Source organism: Syzygium oleosum, unplaced genomic scaffold (genome assembly GCF_021117445.2).
Source record: "Syzygium oleosum isolate NSW1041296 unplaced genomic scaffold, Sole_v2.1 Sole_v2.15, whole genome shotgun sequence".
NCBI lineage: Eukaryota > Viridiplantae > Streptophyta > Magnoliopsida > Myrtales > Myrtaceae > Syzygium > Syzygium oleosum.
Genome location: NW_026607499.1, coordinates 2,295,242 through 2,320,925, shown reverse-complemented (window position 1 = coordinate 2,320,925; position 25,684 = coordinate 2,295,242). Strand labels below are relative to the sequence as shown.

Below are 25,684 nucleotides of genomic sequence, written 5' to 3'. Positions count from 1 at the left end.
GATCAATCATGAATTTGATCAATTAGATTCTGATATCAAGAATATATCCTCTTTTTCATGTCATATGAAGTGCGAGATGAGCGTACAAAATGCTGAATTTTCTTGACTCAAGCAAAGCTGCTACATCATACGATAAATTAAATTTTGTATATCCTTTTAGGATATATACGACTGTTAACCTAATTCAAATCTCGGTGTAATTGACCATGCATGTTCCTCATGCAATCAATCATCGAGAACCCGTTTTACAAGTTTGTCAGCCGGAATGAGTCATCACGTGGTCCTTGTGAATTGTGACTGATACCAACCAGTTTGATTTCACCTTTTTGGGTGAACACTCCCATGAAGGAAAGTAGGTTAGACTAGTTTGTCCTTTTCTTTTCATTTATTTAATTTTATAGTTCAATCAGCTTTCTTTGTTTCTTTTTCTATCATTTAGTTCAAATTAATTCAGACTTAGAAGCATCAAATTATTTATGGAGAACTTAAAACACGATAATGCATGGCTCGTTGAGCTTTCGAATATGAGAATTTCAAGTTTAAGTTATGTATACATTTAGATGTAGTCTATACTTCATTTGGACATAATGACCTAACACGATTATAAACCAAAATAAGTTAATAAGTTCGATGACAAATTCACATGTCTCGGTCGATGTGAACTGCTTTGCGGGAAAGAGCGGCACGATAATCTATCTATAGATTAAGTGATACAATAAATCTTACATCCACATCTAAATCACTCAAACGGTCTCAATGTTTCCTAATTGTCAATTATACATAATTAATTTCACGGTATTTAGGTTCACAATTTTTCGCGAAATCACTTAATCTCACCAAGAAACATACAAAATTCTTAGCACAAAAATCCCTTGGCGACTAAAACGCTCTGAATTTTCTCCTGGATGCGATCCCCGAAGGTGTTCTCCACTTGATGTAATTCACGCCTTCTGCACCCACGGCACGAAGATCCACTATGCGACACTCATCCTATGATGGAAAGATGAATATTTCTATATGAAACATGCAAAACCCTTGGTCAAAGTTAGACGTAGATTTCCTACTTCAAATCCTCTTCGCACGCTCATCGTTCAACATCACTTTGGACTCCAACATGCAGAACGTGAAGAAGGTGGTCACAATGTCCAATTCGGACTTCCTTTACATGGCCAGACTTTTCCGCACTGCGATTTGGGTTGGATTTCATCTACAGACTCAAATTCGAAGTATATTTTAATAAATTTATATCTTGACTCAACATTTGAGGCGTGTTATAATCGCTTCGCTTGTATATGTAACTTCGATGATTACCACTTTGCCATCTTGGCTCAGAAGTTGCTAGTTGAAACTCCACCTTGAGCTTAACACCGTCCAAATCCGTATAAATACTAATGCAACCACTCCTACCTAGAAATACTAGAGACTCATTAAATGTAACTTCTTTACTGATAACAAATAAATTTAATTCTTCAAACCACAAAAGACAGCCTAGCTCACCTTGTGCATAGCCTAAGAATTTGCATCTTCTTACCTTTCCATCGAGCTTATCATTGTCGTGACCTTACAAGAGGTGAACCACCAAGGGAAAGCTCGGATCACTAAGCAAACACTTAGCGTGGACTCTCCTAAGCCCATAACAATCACAACTTTAGGGTTTTAATTTAATAACTTAAACATGCAATTTAGTTCAATTAGGAGTCGAGACTAATCTATAATGGGTTGATTAGAAACCCAAGTAAAATGTGGGAAAACATTTTACTTCTGCAAACTAGAGATTTATGGATATAGGGACTTGATTACACTAGATTTATCTAACGCTCTTTCAGTACCTTTTCTCTTCATTTCAAAAAAATTTTGTAAGTAATCATGGTCAATTTTAATCCTAAACCACTAATATGTAAGGGGCGATCATGCGGGGGCGTAGTTACGAATTTAACACTCAATAACCAAAGCAATTAGTAAATTGCTAGAAAAAGGGCAAAAGCCTCAATGCATTAAGCAAAGAAAAAGCTTCATTATGTCCAACACATCAAGTGTTCTGTAAAATGTTAAATAAAAAATGTATGCATGACTAAACATGATTTCTAAATGCAATGTCAATCAATTCACACAGTAGGTTCCTTTTGCTAAGAATTTTTAGGCTTCTTTCGTCTAAGCATATGCTACAATTCGGACTTTTGAACATATGTATTCAACATTTTTTTAATGAAATCCATCGTTGTCTCCCTTTGAAGCTCATATAGTGCCGTTGCGCTCAATTTCTCTCATTATCATTAGGGCACCTCAGACTATCTTCAAAGCTCCACCTCTTTGAAGTATACTGACACCCAACTAAGTCCAAGCCGCTCAAGAAAATCAAATTCTTCTTCAACTTTAAAACATGCTTCACACCAGTCAAATATTCTCTCTGTATCTTCATGCATTCTGATTCTAATATTGCACTTACTGTTGTTCCCCAACTGCTCTGTACCACTAGGAAATCTAGAGATATTACAACTTCCTCTCTTATACAGACTAGTATGTTTATTTTCTACCACAGAAAAGCCCACTTAAGTAGATAACTTCTGATCCATCAAATACTTCAAAAATCTTACTCATCAAATAATTCCTCTTCTCCCGCTCAAAGTCCAACACCACTCGAGACTCCAACATGCAAAAGGATTTGGACTTGAAAAAGGCGGTCACAAAGTCCAATTCGGACTCTCTTTGTACTATTGACTTTCCCGCACTTCGATTATGATCGCATTTCGTCCACGAACCCAGACTTAAGACATATTTAACACATACTTTGGATATTGAGTTTGATATCCAACAAGCTCATATGACGATTGTAAGTCAAACTCGAGTAAATGGATAACTTATCTAATCGATCCTAATGAGCATACACTCGCGGAGTTAATCAAGTCGAAAGGTTAGGATATCCCACGTTATAAATATTTTTCTTTATCTTTCCGAAAGAAGAAAACGGCAATCAGTCTAGTTTCAAAACCTGATTGGGGGTGATACACGTCCTCGGGCTTCAATATACTCAACATCATTTTGTCCGTAAACTCAAAAATCTATCAAGTATGAAGTCCACTTATGAGTTGGGCTTTTGCCAGCAAAGCCCGCGCAGCTGTTTCTTGTCTTTTGGATAAGGTGTTTTGGGACTTATGGACATGACTGTAGACATGGCATATTAGCCCCATTTGTCGTGTTGATCTCTATTTGTATATTTCTGCATGATCGCTGCTGAATGGCAAAGGCTTGAAGAAGTATCGAGTCACACACATTCACTTACCGCGAGAGGTTCAAGCAGAAAACCGACCCACCACCACAATCACCAGAGAATTCGACAACCGAGAAAGCAACTATTAAATGACCCCTCATCGCTTTTGCAAATTTCCTACAGCAAAGAACAAGAACACTTTGCTCATCATCATCAACCATGGAACAGCCCTCGACCACACCCCACATAGCCATCGTACCAACACCGGGCATGGGTCATCTCATCCCTCTCGCTGAGTTTGCGAAGCGACTCGTCCACCGCCACAACTTCTCGGTCACCTTCGCCATCCCTAACGACAGCTCGCCATCCAAAGCCTAGAGGTCCCTCCTCGATTCCCTCCCTCCCTCCATCACCTACGTCTTATCAACTTCGACGACCTCCACGTTGAGACTCATGCCGAGACCATCATCGCCCTCACGTTGGTGCGGTCCCTCCCCTCCCTCCGCGACGAGCTGCAGAGGTTGGCGGAGTCCACAAGGATCGTTGCCATCGTCGCCGACCTCTTCGGCACCGACGCCTTCGACGTGGCCAAGGAGTTCTGAAAGGCATAATGAGTGGACTGTTCAAGATGGGCCAAACCCAGCCCATCAACCACAAAGTCTCATAAGGTGGTTAATTACCTCCTACTATAAATAGTAGATACCCCTTGAAAAAATTAACGTGATTTTTCATATATGCGAAATAACATACTCCTTCGATATAACGTCTTTGCTGGTTTTCCTTTGAAACGCAAGTGGGCACGAAAGACGATCGAAGATCACTCTCAAGTGCAAAGTGGTATTTAATCTGTGACAATTTCGGATATGTTCGTTATGTGATATGCCTGTACGATCGGTGATGTATTGGGCACGTTTTCCGCATTGAACGAATTCGTTTTGAATATGTTTTGAATATGTCGATCGATGAATGAGTTTTCCCAACAAGTTCAACGTCTCCCCCTACATTTTCATCCCCACCACGGCCATGTGCCTGTTGCTGTTCCTTCACTTGCCAACGCTGGACGAAGTGGTCTCTTGCGAGTACAGGGACCTGCCCGAGCTGGTGAAGATACTCGGTTGCATACCCGTCCGTGGGAGGGACCTACTTGACCCGGTCCGACGCCTACAAGTGGGTCCTCCACCACGCGAGGCGGCATAGGCTAGCGGAGGGGATCCTGCTGAATAGCTTCTAGGAGTTCGAGCCAGGGGCGATCGCATACCTGCAAATTGAAGAGCCTGGGAAGCCGCCAGTCTACCTGGTTGGGCCGCTGGTGAACATTGAGCAGATCAGCAAGTCCGACGGCTCGAAGTGTCTCAAGTAGTTGGACGAACAGCCCAAGTGTTCGGTGCTGTACGTGTCGTTCGGGAGCAGAGGGACCTTCTCGCACGATTAGATTCGAGAGCTGGCTCTGGGATTGGAAATGACCGAGCATAGGTTCTTGTGGGTGGTGAGGACCCCTAATGACAAAGCGGCCAACGCCACCTACTTCAGCGTGTACAGCCAAAACGAGCCGTTCGAGTTTTTGCCTGGAGGCTTTCTAGAGAGGACCAAAGGCAGGGGCTTGGTGGTGCCATCGTGGGCCCCGTAAGCCCAGGTCTTGGCCCATAGCTCGACCAGCGGGTTCCTCACCCACTGCGGTTGGAACTCGACCCTCGAGAGCATGGTCAATGGCATGCCGCTCATTGTCTGGCCGCTCTACACCGAGCAGAGGATGAACGCGTTCATGCTAACCCAAGACATCAAGGTGGCGCTGAGGCCGAGGGCCGACGTGAACAGCGGCCTGGTGGGGAAAGATGAGATCACTAGGGTCGTGAAGGGCCTGATGGAGGGTGAAGAAGGGAAGTGGATTCGGAACGGCATGAAGGACCTCAAGGACGCGGCGGCCAAGGTGCTCAGCGAAGACGGGTCGTCCACAAGGGCACTCTCCGAGTTGGCTCTCAAATGGAAGGCCAAGCTTGTAAATTAGTTTCTGTTGAAAGGGTAGTTTAGTCTTCTCCATAATTAATGAGCCCTAATGCTCACTATATATATAGATGATGTAATTTGATTAAGTGAATGACGATTGTGTTTTTCATCATGGTATCAGAGCCAATAAACAAAACCCTAGTCCTTCAACTGTTACCCTAGCCACCGGAGGCCACTGTTGTCACCGGAGAAGTCACTGCCGTCGGCCTTGGAATCTACGCTGGCGGCGGCTACCACGACTCCCGCAACAACCGCACCACCGGCGTCCACAACGTCCACAATGTCCACGACTCCCGCGACTCCGGCGACTCTTGCGACACCATTCCGGCATTGATTCATTCGTCGATTCACCAAATCGACACCTCGTTACTGTCGCTTTGAGTCGTCCTGAGTCGCGCCAACATTGCCCAGTTCTAGTCCGGCATCGCTGGGCCTTGCTAAACTCAGATCTGGCGACGTTCCACCAAGTTCTGAAGCCGCGAGTTTGAGTTTGAGTTTGAAGCCACGACGAAATCCAGAGTCCACGAGTGTTGCTGGTTCTACGAGCGTCACTGGTTCCACAGAACCGTCAACGACAACCTCCAGAGTCCACGAGTTTTGCTGATTCTACGAGGGTTGCTGGTTCATGAGTGTTGCTGGTTCCACAGAGCTGCTAACGATGTCCTTCAGAGTCAAAAGGTGAGTGAGAGGAAAGTGAAGTCACAAGGTGGGCCTTGCTCGTACTCAAGTGTAAACGAGCATTATAGGTTCAGCAGCCAGAAGAAATATTTGAGAATGGGATTATTAATTTTTGGTGAATCACACTGTTATTTGCCCAACGAATATCACATAGGCGTTCTTTTCTTGCAAAACTAAAGTCCCTGCCTCGTGTTGAAGTTTACTTGCGATGATTGATTATTGGGTTTGTTAATGCCCTATGTTGATTTGTGCTTCTATTCTGATGAGTTATTATGTTTGGTGGTAATTATTACAATTGGTGCACAAGGTGCAAATTTCGGTTAAGTTTATTTTGATATTATTATTGAGTTATGGCTGGCAATTCTGGAAACACGGATACCAGTCTCACTAATCTGAAGTTGACCTCTATTAAGCTCGATGGGACCAATTACCCTTCTTGGTCTATGGCAGTCGAAACATATCTTTTAGCCACCAAACAGCTGAGTTATCTGACTTCATCTCCACCTACGGATAAAACAAAGGAGGATGATTGGCGTTCTGGCAATGCTGCTATTCGAACATTGTTGTGGAATACCATGGATTCCAAGATTAGTCCTCAGTTTATGCAGTGTACATCAGCCAAAGCTATTTGGGACAAATGTGCTCTTATGTTTTCGGGTCGTGATAATATGACCCGTGTTTGTGATGTGTGGGAGGAGCTATTTGACCTACGTATTGGAGACATGTCTGCATCTGATTACTATTCTAGATTTACCACCCTTTGTGAGAAATTGGATACTTATTTGCCTGCTACTGATGACATTAGAGAGTTGGCTAAGCGCCAACAGAATATGAGAGTTGTGTTATTTCTCCGGGAGCTTGGTCCTACTCATTCTTCTCTCCGACAACAGATTATCTCCCAGGGAACTCTTCCATCAGTAGATGAGGTCTTTTCTCGGGTCCTTCGATGTGTGCCTGACTCATTATCATCTGCACCTGTAGCAAGTGCTATGGTCTCTCAGTCTTCTGGTGGCCATGGAGGCCAAGGACGTGGTCCTTAGGGTCGTGGCAGGTCTATCTTTTCTCTTGGTCGTGGCCGAGATGGTGGTAGGGGTGCCGGAAGTTCTCGTTATTGCAACCATTGTCAGCGAGCTGGCCATACTGAGTCTTATTGCTATACCCTACATCCTGAGCTTCGTCCATGGGCTGCTTATGCCGAAGCAGTAGAATCTCCAGTACAGAAGGTTCCTGATCAGTCACAGGAGTTACCTAGTACCATTATGCTGACTCGCATCGAGTATGAGTCCTTAGTGCGTCACAACCAGGTGGTGGATTCCTCTGCTCCTACTGCTACTTTGGCATAGACTTCTTCAGGTAGTCCGTCCTGTTTACTCTCTTCTGCGCCCACTTCCTGGGTCGTAGACTCTGGTGCCACAAATCATATGACCGGTAATTCTAAGCTGTTGTCTGATATTACTTCTATGTCACCTAGTTCCGTTACACTTGCTGATGGTTCACAGTCCCATATCACTGGTCAAGGGAATGCAACCTTGGGTCCCTCTCTTACTCTTTCATCTGTTTACCATTTGCCAGCTTTCCCATATAACTTGCTCTATGTTAGTTCTCTTACTAGAGATTTGAATTGTTCTGTAACGTTTACTTCCACTCGTTGCGTCTTTCAGGATCTGAGGACCGGACGGATGATTGGTGGCGGACATGAGTCCAATGGGCTGCACTACCTGAACAAAGACCTCATTGCTGCGGCTGCTCAAAAGAAAACTGCTTCCGACTTATTTCAGATGCATTGTCGTATGGATCATCCACCACCTGACATTCTTCGTCATTTTTCACCTGTTTCAAAATCTATGAGTCCTATCCAGTGTGATGCATGCCAATTTGGCAAACACCATCGGGTGTCGTTTCCTTCTCGTGTCCAGCGTCGTGTGTCTAGTCCTTTTGAGTTGGTCCATTCTGATGTCTGGGGACCGTGTCGTGCCAGCGATATGTCTAGTTATAAATATTTTGTTACATTCGTGGATGATTATTCCCGAATGACATGGTTATATTTAATAAAAGATCGAACTGAAGTTTTTTCATGTTTCCGTATGTTTTACTTTGAAATTCTCAATCAATATCATGTTTCTATTAAATATTTGCGTTCTGATAATGCCAAAGAGTATATGGCTGTTTCCTCTGGTTTTCAATCATTTCTTATATCTCATGGGATTTTGCATCAGACTTCTTGTCCTTATACCCCCCAACAGAATGGGGTGGCTGAACGAAAAAATCATCATCTCCTGGATGTGGCTCGTTGCCTCTTTTTTCATATGAACCTCCCCAAAATGTACTGGGGGCATGCTGTTCTTACAGCATGCTATCTCATAAATTGCCTTCCATCCTCAGTGCTTCATGGGGGCATACCTTTCTCCACTATCCATCCCACAAGTCCACTTTTTACTTTACCACTTCGTGTGTTTGGGTGTGTCTGTTTTATGCATCGTCTTGCTCCTGGTCATGATAAACTCGACCCACGGGCCGACAAATGTGTGTTTCTTGGGTATTCTCGAACTCAGAAAGGGTATAAGTGTTATAGTCCAGTTAGTCGGCGGTTGTATGTCTCAGCAAATGTAACCTTTTTCGAGGATCAGTCATATTACTCCTCTACAGCGGGTCCTTCTGAAGATGTTCCATCTTCGACTATGGCTCCACTACCGCCTATTCTCTTAGCGAGTATGCCTGAGTCATCAACGTCATCGCCTAGTTTTCAGTTCGCCGACAAGACCTATCAATGGCGCCGGTCTGTTCAACGTGAGGTAGTACAGTCACCGCCTGCATTGGATATGCATGATTCTCCACCAGTCAATGTCCCATCTTCTGATCCACCAGTTGCTTCTGAGCCTGATTCTACTACTGACATTCCCATTGCATTGCACAAAGGTACACGTTCTTGTGTTGGTCAACCCAATTCTCGATTTACTCCCTATAGTGGTTTGTCTTGTCATACACATACTCGTTACCCTCTTTCTCGATTTTTATCATACGACTGTCTTTCTCCTACATATTCCTCGTTTGTTGCTTATTTATCTGCTGTGTCTGTGCCAAGTACTGTTCACAGAGGCTCTTGCTCATCCAGGTTGGCGACAAGCTATGGAGGATGAAATGCAGGCACTGCAGGATAATGGGACATGGCAACTTACATCGTTACCTGCTGGGAAACAGGTTGTGGGTTGCCGTTGGGTTTTCACAGTGAAGTTTCAACCAGATGGCACTGTTGAGCGTTTGAAGGCACGTCTAGTTGCCAAAGGTTACACCCAGACATATGGAGTTGATTATGATGATACATTCTCTCCTGTAGAAAAGATACCTTCCGTTCGTGTTTTCATCTCTCTTGCTGTCCATTATGGTTGGACTCTTCACCAACTTGATGTCAAGAATGCCTTTCTTCATGGGGACTTGGTAGAGGAGGTATATATGGAGCAACCCCCAGGGTTCGTTGCTCAGGGGGAGTCTACCAGTGTTTGTCGTCTACGCAAGGCATTATATGGATTGAAACAGTCTCCCCGTGCCTGGTTTGGTCGTTTCAGTGATGCAATTATTCGGTTTGGTTTGCGACGTTGTACCGTAGATCATTATGTATTTAGCTCTACTTCCCCTACTGGGTGTGTTCTCCTGATTGTGTATGTTGATGATATTATCATTACTGGTAGTGATTCTGTGAGCATAAAAAAATTGAAACAGTTTTTACAGGCAGAATTTAGCACAAAAGATATGGGTTGTTTGCGGTATTTCTTGGGCATTGAGGTGGCCTACTCACGTGATGGTATCTCATTATCACAGCGAAAATATGTATTGGATATTCTTAGTGAGGTTGGTTTTCTTGGAGCGAAGCCTGTTAATACTCCGATGGATCCTAATGTGAAGCTTGATGCAGAACAAGGTGAATTACTTCATGATCCAAGTAAGTATCGGAAACTGGTGGGTAAGCTCAATTATTTAACTGTTACCCGACCAGATATTTCTTTTGCGGTTAGTGCTGTTAGTCAATTTATGAGTACTCCTCGTACTACACATTGGGATGCAGTGCTACGTATAGTTAAATACTTGAAGGTAGCACCAGGTAAAGGGATATTGTTCAAGAATCATGGACATCTTAATGTTATTGGCTACTCTGATGCTGATTGGGCTGGTTGTCCTTTTGATAGGCGATCAACTTCTGGTTATTGTATATTCTTGGGAGGCAATCTTGTGAGTTGGAAAAGTAAGAAACAATAGGGGGTGTCTCGATCGAGTGCTGAGGCGGAATATCGAGCCATGGCTCATGTGACTAGTGAGTTGATTTGGTTGAAGATGTTATTATCCGAACTTAGTATGTCTTCTTCAGCTCCCTCAGTTCTGTGTTGTGATAACCAGTCTGCTATGCATATCGCTTCAAATCCAGTTTTTCACGAGCGCACGAAGCACATTGAAGTAGATTGCCATTTTGTGCGAGAAAAGATTCAAAACAAGGAAATAACACTTCAATACACACGGACTGAAGACCAACTTGCTGATCTTTTCACTAAGTCATTACAAGGTAGTAGAGTGATTACTTTGTGTAACAAGTTGGGGCTCTTTGATGTTTATGCCCCAACTTGAGGGGGAGTGTTGAAAGGGTAGTTTAGTCTTCTCCATAATTAGTGAGCCCTAATGCTCACTATATATATCGTACCATATGATATCTTATCCTTTTCTTCTTGTTTATCATATGATATTAATGTCATCAGTGGAGTTGGTTTTTCAGTTCTTGTTTGTTTCCTCTTTGCACCTTTTTGTAGTAAGTCCTCTTCGCGTGCATATGGAGAATAAGCTTTGTAATGCCATTTTCCCACCTATGGATAGGTTCAGCAGTCCACTTTCCAGTCGTAAATTGATTTTACTTATAACTTCGATGTAAACTAGGTGATGCCTATGTACTCTGCGGTAGGTGAGAGGGAACTACATACAAAACAGTGGTGTGTGGTCGTGAGTGTGGGACCAACTTTCTTGTAGCCAATGAAATGAGCTGTGGAAGTCGAAGAACCAGTTCACACATCACTATGAAACGATTATGAGCTCACCGTAAAAGGATTAGGTAGGTGTAGTATGGACATTACCAATCTTCTTCTTTTTAAACTAATATTGGATATTGCAGGAAAAAATGGGGCATAAAGGAGTGAATGATTGTGGGAGAAAGTGGGTGATCACTATCTGAATTCCAAATGGTGGGTCTCTAGGAAGGGAGAGATTCTCATTTGAATCGCTTTCACAAACAAAACTTATATGTCATTGAGACCATAAAAGATGTCTAGCACTTGTTGTAATATTAGAAGTGTTAAAATGAGTCCAAATGCCCATATTTAGCTCATATTTATGGACCAATGACTTGACTAAAATGTTTGAAACTTGTTCAAATGGGTTTGAAAAATAAACTTAACTATATATAGGTTTAAATGGGTTGGGAACATTACTCATATTCGTCACCACATAAATAGAACCCACTTTCAGCCCGTAAAGCTCTCTCGTGCACTGTTCAGTCCTCTCTGCTCATACTCTTCACCTTCCAGCTGCCTGTAAGATTAGAGCTGCTCTCCTTCAGCTTTGGGCTGCCGCCTCATCGGCCAATACGGCGGTCCTGAAGTGGCAAATCCTGGCATTAAGTGACAACTCCCCACGATGATACTTGAGCTATTGACTATGTTGCGAATGAACTTTTAGACCAGGTAGATGAATTCCCAAAAATTGAGGAGCCTCGGAGCATGATTATTATGTTGTGCTGGCTCTCGGTGATGGTGGAGTGGCCACGGTAGAGGTGGGGCAGGTCAAGGGGTTACATTAGGCGGCGCCAGAAGACGACGTCCTCCTAGTTGAGAGGGGCGCAACACCTGGTGGAGGAGAGGTGGCCGAAGAGGAAGTTGTTGGTGGTGAGGCGGAGATCGGAGAGGTTGTATTTGAGGGGGTCTCGGGCAAGAATTGCTTGAGCTTGAACTGGGGGTGTAGTCAGGACGAGAGGGAGGACGAATTGGAGGAGAAATTGAAGCTATTTAAGTTGAAAGAGGTCGAAGATGACAAGATGGGTTGGAGGAGGAGTTGAAGGACATGGAGGTTCTTGAGGATTTGGATGATTGAGCGTTGTTTTGTCGCTGGGTCGATTGCATCTGCAGAAGCTCTTCATCTTCCCTTCTATTTGCTTATTTTAGGCTTGTGGCTAGATTTGTCAGAATGGGTCACTTACCCACATTTTAACTCATATATGATGGGTTAAGTTGTTATGTGAGTCAGTTATATTCAGTAAATAGGTTAAAATGATAAAGCCCAACATAATATGGGTGTTAAATGGGTTTACAATTTATTTACACCTAAGCTACCTCTATGACTCTCTTTTCATTTTCTCTCGCCCTCACTCGATCTCGTGCTCGCTCACTTACACTCTTAGGCTGCGAATGGTAACCATTCTGTTTCTCTATTTCTGTTCCAGAAATAGGTTTAGAACAGAAATCCATTTGGTAACGAAATTCCAATTTCTATTTCTTGAACAAATTTTTGTTCCAAAAATAGATTTGGAACAGAAATCAGAAGTTAAAATTTTTTGCTTCTCTATTTCTAGAACAGAAATGAGAAACAAATTTTTTTTGTTCTTCTCATCACTTTCCCTCGCTACTAGCCGGTCGCTCACCCGCCGCCCATCGTTGGCTGCCGCCACCCGCCGATCATCGCCACCCGCCGCCGCCGGCCACCGGCCTCCTACCGCTGGCTACCGTCTCCTGCCGCTGCTTACCCTCCTCCCCCTACCGGCGACCTTCGGCCACCACCCACCACCCACCACCAACCACCATCTCCCGCCGCCACCTGCCTCCCAGACCTAGCCTCCCTCTTCTAGCCATCGCCGCCCACCTCCCATCGCCGGCCGCCGTGGGCCGCCGCCACTCACCTCCCACCCCCGGCCTCTCTCCTCCCGCCACCGCCGCCCACCTCCCACCACCGGTCGCCGTCCAATGGCCACCATCTCTCACCGCCGGCCGCCCTCCTCCCACTGCCACCTGCCTCCCACCGCCGCCCGCCGTCAGCCGCCGCCCACCGTCCACCGGCCACCATCTCCCGCCGGCCGCCGTCTACTGGCCACCGTTTCCCGCCGCCGGCCGCCGTCCACCGTCTCCCGCCGTCGGTCGCCCTCTTTTGGCCACCACCCACCTCCCACCGCCGGCCACCGTTGGCCGCCGCCCGCCTCCCACCGCCCACCACCGTCTCCCGCCGCCACTCGCCCTCGTCCCTCCACCATCCGCCCGCCGACCACCCCAAAAGAAGAAATTTTGTGCCGTTATCAAACAAATTTATGTTTCTGGAACAGAAATTTTGTATCGTTATCAAACGTGTTTTTTTGCTAAGAAACTATTCCAGGAACAGAAATAGAAAAATCAATTTCTGGCCATAAATTGATTTCTGAAACATAATGGTTACCATTCGCAGCCTTAGCTTAGTTTGGATATGAGTTTTCAAAAATTGTGTTAGATATGGTATGAGTTAGGTATAAATCGGATCGAGTCAAGTATGAATTACTAGATTTGTATTGCATAGAAATAATTCTATTTGTATCAGACCATTTTTTACCTGACCTACCTGTTTGACGGGTCTACTTGTAGCTTCAAGGCAAGCCTGCAACGTTGCACGTTTTTTCTTTCATTTTAGTGTTTTTCTATTTATTAAGCTTTTAAGATTTTCTTTAGGCAAAAAATACCTTTGAATTTTTCTTAATTTTCCTTTTTTAAGATTTATTTAAATATACTAAATTTTTACGGACATTTAGGGGTGACCAATGGGTCTGATTCAACCAGGTAATCCTACCGACTCCTGATTTGTTCAATGAGTGGTAGCGTGGTTGTTGGATGATTCTCTTTTTTTAGGGGCATTAGATTTTTCAGACTATTGCTCAAACCTATAGTTGCTAGCCTCGGATTATCGATGCTAGGTTCCCTAGGCTGATACAGTGGGTTTTATTTGAGAACTAGTTCAAACCAATCCTAAATAGGTTCGACTAATTCAGTTCTCGGATTAAACTGACCCTTGAATCCATCCACGCAGGTATTTTTGTCCGTTAGTGCTGCACTTACCCATCTCTCCACGTTGATCATGTTCTACACGAGGTCCTAGCCCACGACCTGGCCCGATTACTCGAGCTCCCTCATCAACTTAGTGGGACAATCCATATGGTCACCCCTTCTTCATAGGCAACAATTTAAGAAGAAAAATCACTAAGAATAAAAGCCCGCATTGGGTCGCTAAATTTGTATTGCATATAAATGGGTCACAAGATATTAAATGGGCCAACTTAAGTCGGATTAGTTTCAACCCGACCAATCCGTTTGATGGGCCTATGTAGTACTCAATAATAATTAGAATACTGCTAAGCATACAAAAATTGTTATGTTAAATTGATATCCTAAATAATGTTATGGTTTTTTCATCCAATGTTAAATACGACTTAGATGTTTAAAGACTCTTTTGCATTTTCATTAATCAAGCGTACCAGTCTTAGAATCTAATATTACTCTAATAATTGCCTTTTCAAAACAATCAATAAAACCTACCCAAGAGTCTCTTCTATAAATGTGATAATCTAGATCAAGTCAAGTATATCGTATTCTTTTCTGACAAAAAAAAAAGTATATCAAACTCTTTAAAATTAGGGATAAGTGAATTGGAAGTCTAAACCTTATCACGAAAGTGTAATTGAATCCTAAAATTTGTCAAATTGGTGCAATCAAGTCTTTCGTAAACTCCATCCAACTTGGGTAAGGGAAATTGCTGATATGACCTTTTTTAATAATCTTCTCTCTTTTATGTGGTGATGACGTAACTAAAACATAAAATTTAAGGCTAAAACGATGTTGTTTTGGCCAAAATCAAATTGATTAACAAGTATTTTATTTGAATTAGATGAAAAATAATCTATTTTTTTATTATAAAAATTGGGAAGAAGGCAAACTAGCCGGGGCTCATGGCCCTCGTCGCCACCGCCCCATCATTGCTTACACCATTTCCGACGATAGTTGGGGATAGTCGGTCAGTGGTCTGCAAGGGTCGTCGGGCCTCGGAGAGTGGCCGGCAACCCTCGCCAACCGCAGGCAAGGGTTGCGACTCTTCCCCAAATTTGGCCGAGGGTCACTAGTCCCCAACCACTTGGCCGAGGGTCACTAGTCCCCAACCACTAGTAGCCCTTCGCTAGATTTGGGTGAGGGCTGGCCACCCTCGCTTGAGCTGGGGGAGGGCCGTGACCCTCTCCTACGGTCGGGGAGGGTCATTGGCCACTAGTTGGCGCCTACCAATCCTCATTGACCGCTACCCAGCCATCTAGGCCCTCACCGTTTTCCCTTCTTCTTCCTTGTTTTTAAAAAATTTAAAAAATTTAGCTTATTTTTCATTTAATTTAAATAAAATACTTATTAAAAATCATATTTTGAAAAAAAAAATTAGTTTAGCCACGTCAGCGCCATGTAGAAGAGAGAAAATAATAAGAAAAAAGCCATATCAGCATTTTCCGTTAGCTGGAGCTGCAAAGGCCTGAAAACCCGACTGTCAATATGACCACCATCATATGGGGAAAGAGATAAGATGGAAGATTGGACCCACAGAAAAAAGAAAAGAAGAAACCAAAGGGACACCTCATTTGAGAGAAAGACAAAGGAAAGAAACACTTTAGGTAGAATATTAATGGTGGACGCTGAAAAAGTGGGATGAATGGAGGATAATATGATCAAAACACTGAAATAGGGAGTGTATTAACCAAAGAAGGACGTAGCACTAAAATATAATGTGTCAGACCAATTTTTCTCTACATACACATGACACCATATCAAATAGAATCGCGATCCATGATGTAAACGCAAAAATCATAATAAAAGAATATATTGCAATTGTCCCGAAGCACAAAATCCAGACTATCTGCACTTGAACCTAGAATGAGACATTCGCTGCTAAAGATGACGAAAGTCCTTAAGACTAAACCAACCACCAAGATACCGGACAAATTTCCAACTCATTTTGGCACCAATAAGATAGACTTGAACGATCAAGCAAAAACTATTTACTAAGACATGCGGCACAACTCAAATAGCAAAAACTTCAACCTCAAGAAAGAACAAACAGAGCTAAAGAATGAGCAGTAAGCAGAAAGACACCCAAAACAAAAAAGTTAGAAAATTTGAAAGATCCTGCACAGCAGAAATAGCGTCTTTTAATATACTTGCATTCTACCTACAGATCGTAAAAAGAAAGAAAAGAAACAACAAATAATAGTTAACTGACTAATTATCTACTTAAATCTAACTTCTCCCCTTTTACAGTATGAACACATTGAACGAATCGGGCACGAAAGGCAAAGTAACATAGCAGCACAAGACATGTATAGTCGCTAAGAAAGAAAAGACAAAATTCAGTCCACTCATAGAAGTACCTGACAGATTGCGAAAACATTGAGAGGATCCTTCATAAAAATGAGGACCCTGTTGAGAAATCAAGCAGAGAAAGCCCTTCAACGATAGATAGATGTTGTCAACGTTGTGCTATCTACGGCTTGGTGTATCCCAAAAGCCCTTTCCATGCGAAAATATTCAGTGATTTTAAAGCGTCACGTCATTTGCTGACGTGACATGTATTTTTTTTAAATCCAATTAAAGCTTGATACATGGACACTGATCTGAAATTCAAAAAAATAATAAAACTATGGATTTTTTCTCTCCCTCCACCCTCTCTTTGCCTTCGTTTATGCCAACGTCCAGCCATATGAGAATCAAGCTTGGCTGTCACCACCGCCCAAGCCGCAGCATCGCTAGATTTGATCCCTTCGCCGCCCAAGAAGCCAAGAGGAAGCACCGGGGGAGGTTGAGGAATATGGCATGGCTCCAGATCTAGTGACGAATGAATATGGTTGTGAGCGACGATGAAGGGGTTGGCTCTGTTTGCGAGCTACGGCGACGAGGGAGAAGTGGCTTGGTCATGGACCTTCCAATTTACTAACGGGCGAGCCTAACCATGAGCAACGACGAAGGGATTGACTCTACTTGCGAGCCGCAGCGATGAGGGAGGGATGGCGCAGCCATGGACCTCCCAATCTACCAATGGAGAACTTAACCGCGAGCAAAGATGAAGAGGTGGGTAAAGAATGACCGTAGATGGAGATTTGTGGTGGCTCGACCATGGACCCATGGCTCCAAATCCTGCCTCGTCGTGTTAGAAATATTAAAATTGTTTTTGGTATAATTCTCAAGAGCTTGTACCGTAGAAGATGGGAATTGCTTTAATGTTGCAGTCGGTGAGGGGAGTGATGAAATTGCATTGTCTCTCTCTCTAGATTTGTCAAGATTTTTTCTGTGGGATTTTTGTTTTTTGTAACTTTCCTTAAGGAGCAAGTTGATCTACAATCTTCTGCCACAAGATGATTCAAAATTAGTCTTCAAGTTGACAAGTCAAATTTGCTTGATAAAGAAGAAAACTTCGCCGCCTTTGGAGTAGTATAAATAGGCATGCCCCCTCCCCATTTGTGTCAACGTGTGGAAAGCCATAAAAAATAAGAGAGAGTTGAGAGTTGAGAGAAAAAGCTTGTAGAGCTAAGCTTGTATATTCTCTGTTTAAAGCCTACACAGAAAGGCATTTTGAATATTATTCTCTCTCGTTTGTGTATTTGTGTGCTCTTCATCAAAATCTTCAAAGTTTCTCTATATTTTTTTGGTTCCAACAATTGGTATCAGAGCTAGCAATGTCATCCACCAGTTCCGTTCAATTACAACTTCCAAAGTTGAATGGAAAGAATTTTAACAACTGGTCCATCCAGATGAAGGTTCTCTTCAAATCGCAGGATTTGTGGAATCTAGTGGAAAATGGCTACACCGAAGCAACCGATGCTGAAACATTCGAGGCTTTAAGAAAGGAGGAGAAAGACTCTTAGGTGGATTTCGGAAGAAAGATTAGAAAGCATTATATGTGATCTTTCAATCCATGGATGAAACGATATTTGAAAAAATATCGAGTGCAAAGACCGCGAAAGAAGCGTGGGATATTTTGCAAAAATCTTACAAGGGCGATGATCGTGTCAGGCGGGTGCGGCTCCAAACACTTCGAGGAGATTTCGAGTCTTTACGCATGAATGACTCTGAATCTATCTCATCGTACTTTGACCGTGTGTAAACTATTAACCAACTGAAGGTTAATGGTGAAGAACTCCAAGATGTTCAAGATGTAGAAAAAATCTTAAGGTCTTTAACTGAGAGATTTGACTGCGTTGTTGTGGCAATCAAAGAAGGCCAAGATATATCAACCATGACGTTGGAACAGTTGATGGGTTCACTATCCTCACATGAGCAAAGAATGAATCAGAAGTCCATCGGTTCGAATCCTTAGCAAGCATTGCAGAGTTGGGTCGCTCACTCAAATCGAGGAGGCCATCATGGTGCCCGAGGTCGTAGAGGTGCCCGAGGTAGAGGTGGAAATTCGAATTTCACGGGAAGGTATAAAACACGTGATAAATCAAAGGTCAAGTGTTTTAAGTGTAATAGATTCAGACATTACAAATCCGAATGTCGAGCAAACATGGGCACGAGTAGCCAGAACGTGTACATGTTACATGTTGTCGATGCTGATGAAAACGTGGTGTTAGCATGCAAAACGGATGACTCGAGTACCATGGACACAAATATCTGGTATCTCGATACAGGGTGCAGTAATCACATGTGTGGCCGAAAGGAGCTATTCTCGTAGCTAGACGAGACAGTTCGTGGTGAAGTCAACTTCGGGAATAAATAAAAAATTCCCGTTTTGGGCAAAGGTAACATTGATATCAAATCAAAAAATGGTACTAATGTTACTATTGCAGACGTTTACTTTCTGCCAGGACTTTTCTGGAATTTGCTTAGTGTTGGGCAACTTTCCGAAAAAGGTCATAGTTAATATTGAAAATCGAGTTTGCACTATCAGAGGTGTAAACAATAAGTTGATCACGACGGCACAGATGACGAAAAACCGGATGTTCCCTATGTCCCTTCAGACGAATACTCTGTTGAGTTTTCAAGCGATGACAAAAGATAGCAAGTGGTTGTGGCATCTTTGATTCGGTCATCTAAATTTTCGTGGGCTAAAATTACTCGTCCAAAAAAAGATGGTGAATGGCATGCCTTTGATCGACAGTCCAGACCACCCATGTGAAGGATGTCTCGTTACAAAATAGCATCGAGAATCCTTTCCAGTTGGAAAAGCTAGAAGAGCCAAGCAGCCTTTGGAGTTGGTACATACAGATATATGTGGCCCTGTTGAGGTGGAATTAGTCGGACAAAAAAGGTACACGCTAATTTTTGTTGATGATTTTACCATAAAAACATGGGTATATTTCTTAAGAGAAAAATCATAAGCTTTTGGCAAGTTTAAAGAATTTAAAGTCTACGTTGAGAAACATAGTGGTTTTAATCTAAAGATGTTGAGATAAGATAGAGGTCGAGAATTTACTTCCAATGAATATGACATATACTATAAAATTCATGGAGTGAAACGTCAATTAACTGCTAGCTATACTCCTAAGCAAAATGGTATAGCAGAAAGAAAGAATATAACGATTTTTGAAATGGCAAGGAGTATGCTAAAGGCTAAAGATTTACCAAAGAAGTTTTGGGTAGAAACTATTACTTGTGCTGTATTTGTGCTAAACAGGTGTCCAATAAGGAATGTTCTTGGAAGAACCCAAAAAGAGGCTTGGCGCGGCAACAAGCCAGATGTTTCGTTCCTACGAGTATTTGGGTGTGTGGCATATCCCCATATACCAGATGAAAGGAGAAAGAAGTTGGATGACAAAAGCGAGAAGTGCATCTTCATTGGCTACAATGACACAACTAAGGGTTATAAGCTGTATAACCCAGTCATTGAAAAGGTAATCATCAGCAGGGATATCCAGTTTTTAGAAGATGAAGCTTGGGACTGGAACCAAAAAGGTGACCAAAAAAACATTACCATCAAAGATGAACCATAGGAGGGAGATATAGAAAAACCTCCAACATCTTCGACCAGTGGTGCATCTTCTTCTTCATCTTCGACTGGTGGTCTATTTCTTCACCAACAGCAACTTCAGAACCACCTTTACGTCGTTCACAGCGATTGCGAGAGACTCTAGCAAAATTCAGGGATTATGTGGTCATAAGGGACGATGACAGTGACAGTGACAGTGATGAAATCACTAATGAAACTATGGTAAACTTTTGTTTATTTGCTGAATGTGACCCTATATCCTATGATGAAGGAGCTGTAGATATAAAGTGGATCCAAGCAATGGATAAAGAAATCCACTCCATTGAAAAGAATGACACATGAGTGCTAACTTCTTTACCACCCGGTAAGAAGCCCATTGGTGTCAAGTGGGTGTACAAGACGAAGTACAAACCCGATGGTCAGGTGGATCGTTACAAAGCCAGACTGGTCGTGAAAGGCTATAAGCAAAAGCCAAGTATTGATTATTTTGAGGTATTTGCATCGATGGCTCGAATGGATACCATTAGGATGGTCTTAGCACTCGTAGCTCAGAATCGTTGGAAGATCGATCAAATGGATGTGAAATCAGCATTTCTAAATGGGTTCCTTGATGAGGAAGCGTATGTGGAGCAACCACAAGGCTATGAGAAGAAAGGGCATGAAAATCAAGTTTGCAAACTAAAGAAAGCATTGTATGGGCTAAATAGGCACCTCGAGCTTGGTACACAAGGATTGACACACACCTGTTGGAGCATGGTTTTCAAAAGTCCCCATATGACCATACACTATATATGAAGTCCAATACTAACGATGACATAATAATTGCGTGCCTTTATGTTGATGACTTGATATTTACAGAAAACTATGAAAAGATGTTTGCTGAATTCAGGGAGGCCAGGACGAGCCAGTTCAAGATGATAGATTTGAGATTGATGTCATATTTTCTAGGCCCTGAAGTGAAGCAGACAAATGATGGCATATTTGTTTCACAACAAAAATTTGCTAATGATATTTTGAAGCGACTCAATATGGAATCGCTCAAATCAATTCGGACCCTCGTAGCAAAACGGTTGGAGTTGAAAAAAGAAGGAACCGGTGAACTAGTAAATCCCACTTATTTTAAAAGTATTGTTGGCAGCTTAAGATATTTGACTTTCACTAGGCCAGATATTACTTATGGCGTGGGAATTATTAGTCGGTTCATGGAAAAACCATACCAATCACATTTGCAGGCAGCAAAAAGAATTCTACGATATGTCAGTGGAACTCGTGATCATGAAATTTTATATTCTTACACTGACAATTTCAATTTAGTGGGGTATACAGATAGTGATTAGGTAGGAGATACTGAAACGTGGAAGAGCACTTCCGGCTATGCGTTCTTTCTCAAATCAGGAGTAATTTCTTAGTCCTCGAAAAAACAACAAGTTATTACACTCTCAACAACTAAAGCAAAATACATGACAATAGCTTCGGCAGCATGTCAAGGGATAAGGCTTCATAGGATGCTTTGTGAACTGATGCATGAACAAAAAGGTCCTACAAAATTGATGTGTGATAACAAATCGGCGATTGCATTAGCCAAGAATCCTTTTTTTCATGGCAAGAGCAAACACATAGACATCAAGTATCATTATATTCGTGAGCTGGTCAAAGATGGTGAGATTGAACTTGATTTCTATAGATCCGAGGATCAGATTGCAGATTCTTGACAAAACCATTGAAGGCAGATTTGTTCGAGAAATTGAAGATGATGCTTGGTGTTGTTGATTCCAAAATCAATTTTAAGGGAGGCTGTTAGAAATATTAAAATTATTTTTGGTATAATTCTCAAGAGCTTGTACCGTAGAAGATGGGAATCGCTTCAATGTTGCAATAGGTGAAGGGAGTGATGAAATTGCACTATCTCTCTCTCTAGATTTGTCAAGATTTTTTCTGCAGGTTTTTTGTCTTTTGTAACTTTCCTTAAGGAGCAAGTTGATCTACAGCCTTCTGTCGCAAAATGATTCAAAATTAGTCTTCAAGTTGACAAGTCAAATTTGCTTGATAAAGAAGAAAACTTCACCTCCTTAGGAGTAGTATAAATAGGCATGTCCCCTCCCCATTTGTGTCGACGTGTGAAAAGCCATAGAAATAAGAGCGAGTTGAGCGTTGAGAGAAAAAGCTTGTAAAACTAAGCTTGTATCTTCTCTATTTAAAGCTTACACAAAAAAGCATTTTGAATATTATTCTCTCTCGTTTATGTATTTATGTGCTCCTCATCAAAATCTTCAAAGTTTCTCTATATCTTTTTTGGTTCCAACACGTCAATCGTGGACCAGTCGCGTCACTGGCCAAATCTAGTTGGCTTTGTCTTCCTGTGGTCGCCATGACTTCGACCAAATCTAAACCATAGCAACAAAGAGAGGAGAAGGGAGGAAGAGAGAGAAAAAATTACATTTGTATTATTTTTTAATTCCAGGTCAGTGTCTATGTGTGGAGCTCTAACTGGAGTTAGCTGTGTCAGCTTAGACTGCGACGCAATCTTTAGGTCTAAAGTTATGGCGACCAGATCTGGACTTGGTTGCTTGCAATCGTTACCATGGACACTACATCTGGACTTCGTCGCTTGCCTTCGTTGCTCACAGTCGTCAACAGATCTACAGTTATGGCAACTGGACTTTGTTGCTCATAGTTGTTGCCGTCGGTATATAGGCAAACTCCAGTCACGACAGGTTGCAGTGCTGTTGTCGTTGCAATCGATGGATAGATGAGCAAAGCTTGCGGCCATGGTCAAGGCCAGATCTTGGACAGGTAACAAGCTAACCGCAAGCGATGATGAAGGGATAACTTGGGTCGACTGCAAGTGACGCCGGAAGGGATGGAGATGTTGGCCGGATGAGGTAGCTTGGGTGGTGCTTTCGGTTGGAGGAGGAAGTGCCGGGGTCCATGGAGGACAAGCAGATCGGCCAAGGAAGGAGGAAGGAAGAAAGACAAATCAGTTTTTTGTTTTTTTATTTTTTATTCCATCTCAGCCGACACTTGTCGGTTTATTATTGGATATGAGTAAAAAAGTGCCGGGTCGCAACCACCGAATATTTTCTCCCGCGACATGACATGTTAGCCCCGCTTGAAGTGTTGATCTCGGTCTGTTAGTATGTTTCTGCATGATCGCTCCTGAACGGCAAAGGCTTGAAGAAGTATAGAATTACCCTCTTTCACTTAGGGCGAGAGGTTCAAAGAGAAAACAAAACAAACCCACCACCAGAACCCCGAAAGATTTCGACAACCAAGAAAGCAACTATTAAAAGCTCCTCATCGATTTTGAAAATTTTTCCGACAGCAAGCTAGAAGAGCACTTGCTCATCATCATCAACCATGGAACAACCCTCGACCACACCCCATATAGCCATCGCACCATCACCGGGCATGGGTCATCTCATCCCTCTCGCCGAGTTTGCGAAGCGACTCGTCCACCGCCACAGCTTCTCGGTCACCTTCGTCATCCCCAATGACGACTCCCCGTCCAAGGCCCAGAGGTCCCTCCTCGATTCCCTCCCTCCCTCCATCATCTACGTCTTCCTGCCTCCCGTCAGCTTCGACGACCTGCACCCCAAGACAACCCGCATCGAGACCATCATCACCCTCACGCTGAAGCGCTCCCTCCCCTCCCTCCGCAACGAGCTGCAGAGGCTGGCAGAGTCCACTAGGCTCGTTGCCCTCATTGCCGACCTCTTTGGCACCGACGCATTCGCCGTGGCTGAGGAGCTCAACGTCTCCCCCTATATTTTCTTCCCCAACACGGCCATGTGCCTGTCGCTGTTCCTTCACTTGCCGACGCTGGATGAAGCGGTCTCCTGCGAGTACAGGGACCTGCCAGAGCTGGTGAAGATACCCGGTTGCATACCCGTCCACGGGAGGGACCTGTTCGACCCGGTCCAGGACCGCTGCAATGATGCTTACAAGTGGGTCCTCCACCACGCAAGGCGGTACAGGCTGGCGGAGGGGATCCTGCTGAATAGCTTCGAGGAGCTTGAGCCAGGGGCGATCGAGTACCTGCAAGGGGAAGAGCCCGGGAAGCCGCTGGTCTACCCGGTGGGACCGCTGGTGAACATGAAGCAGAGCAGCAAGTCCGACGGCTCGGCGTGTTTAAAGTGGCTGGACGAACAGCCCAAATGTGCGGTCCTGTACGTGTCGTTCGGAAATGGTGGGAACCTCTCGTACGACCAGATTCAAGAGCTGTCTCAGGGATTGGAAATGAGCGAGCAGAGGTTCTTGTGGGTGGCGAGGACCCCTAATGACAAAGCGGCCAACGCCACCTACTTGACTGTGGACAGCCAAAATGAGCCGCTCGAGTTTTTGCCCAAAGGCTTTCTAGAGAGGACCAAAGGTAGGGGCTTGGTGGTGCCATCGTGGGCGCCGCAGGCCCAGGTCCTGGCCCATAGCTCGACCTGTGGGTTCCTCACCCACTGCGGCTGGAACTCAACCCTCGAGAGCGTGCTCAATGGTGTGCCGCTTATCGTCTGGCCGCTCTTCGCCGAGCAGAGGATGAACGCGCTTATGCTGACTCAGGACATCAAGGTGGCGCTGAGGCCGAGGGCCGAGGAGAGCAGTCTGGTGGGGAGGGACGAGATCGCCAAGGTCGTGAAGGGCCTGATGGAGGGCGAAGAAGGGAAGTGCATTTGGAACCGCATGAAGGACCTCAAGGACGCAGCGACCAAGGTGCTCAGCGAAGACGGGTCCTCCACGAGGGCACTCTCCGAGTTGGCTCTCAAATGGAGTGCCAAACTTGTAAATCAGGTTCATTAGAATCATATCGTATCTTACTATTTTCTTCTTGCTAATCTTATGATGTCTTGTTAAATGTCATCTGTGGAGTCGGCTTTTCAGTTCTTGTTTGTTTCCTCTATGCCCCTTCTTGTAGTAAGTCCTCTCTACGTGCACGTGGAGAATAAGCTTTGTACTGCCACTTTCCCACCTGTGTATAGGCTCGGCAGTCCACTTTACTAGGTGCTGCATATGTTCTTTGCGGTAGGTGAGAGGGAACAACAGACAAAACAGCGGTGTGTGGTCGTGTGTGTGGAGCCAACTTTCTTGTAGCCAATGACATGAGCTATGGAAGTTGGGGAACCAATTCACACATCACAATGAAATGATTTCTTGATGAGCTCAACGTAAAAGGATTGGGAACCAATTGACATTCCCAAACTTCTTCTTTTTAAACTAATAGTGGAAAGTGGAGAAAAAAAATGGGGCATGAAGGATGTGCCAAAGAGAGTTTTTTTTTTTTTTTTTTTGATAACCGAGGATCCGCCACCATTCCCCGGGGACATGTGCCAAAGAGAGTTTTTTTTTTTTTGATAACCGAGGATCCGCCACCATTCCCCGGGGACATGTGCCAAAGAGAGTTTTTTTTTTTTTGATAACCGAGGTGTCCGCGCGGCCGGCGAGCTAGGGCTCAAACCAGCGGTGATACCCGACTAGTCCTCAAGGGGGGCTAGCGCAGCATCCCACCGCCACGACCCCCCACTTAAATCACTGATGGCCGACTTTGAACCCAGGACCTCTCGTGAAAGGAATTGAGCGCAAACCAACGCGGCCATCGATGGGTGGGTATGTGCCAAAGAGAGTTCAATCATGTTAAATAGAAAAATGGGGGATAAAGTAGTGAATAATTGTGGGAGAAAGTGGGTGATCCCTATCTTTATTCCAAATGGTGGGCCTCTAGAAAGGGAGTGATTCTTGTTTGAATCGCTTCCGCAAACAAATTTTATATGTCACTGATTAAAGATGTCTAGCGCTTGTCATAATTTTAGA

The 25,684-nt window shown here is 43.7% G+C and overlaps 1 protein-coding gene and 1 pseudogene across 1 annotated transcript; both read left to right on the top strand.

Annotated features, from left to right (window-relative positions):
* The first annotated feature begins 4,174 nt into the window (after positions 1-4,174).
* Positions 4,175-5,213, top strand: LOC115678239 (hydroquinone glucosyltransferase-like; annotated as a pseudogene).
* Positions 5,214-23,231: 18,018 nt separating this feature from the next.
* Positions 23,232-24,680, top strand: LOC115678238 (hydroquinone glucosyltransferase-like). Its single transcript, XM_030601578.2, has one exon. The coding sequence runs from the start codon at positions 23,246-23,248 to the stop codon at positions 24,674-24,676; it is 1,431 nt and encodes a 476-aa protein (XP_030457438.1). The 5' UTR covers positions 23,232-23,245; the 3' UTR covers positions 24,677-24,680.
* The last annotated feature ends 1,004 nt before the right edge of the window (positions 24,681-25,684 follow it).

Excerpts from the sequence above, each read along its gene's own strand:
- LOC115678238 (XM_030601578.2), top strand. The coding sequence starts at position 23,246 with ATGGAACAACCCTCGACCACACCCCATATAGCCATCGCACCATCACCG.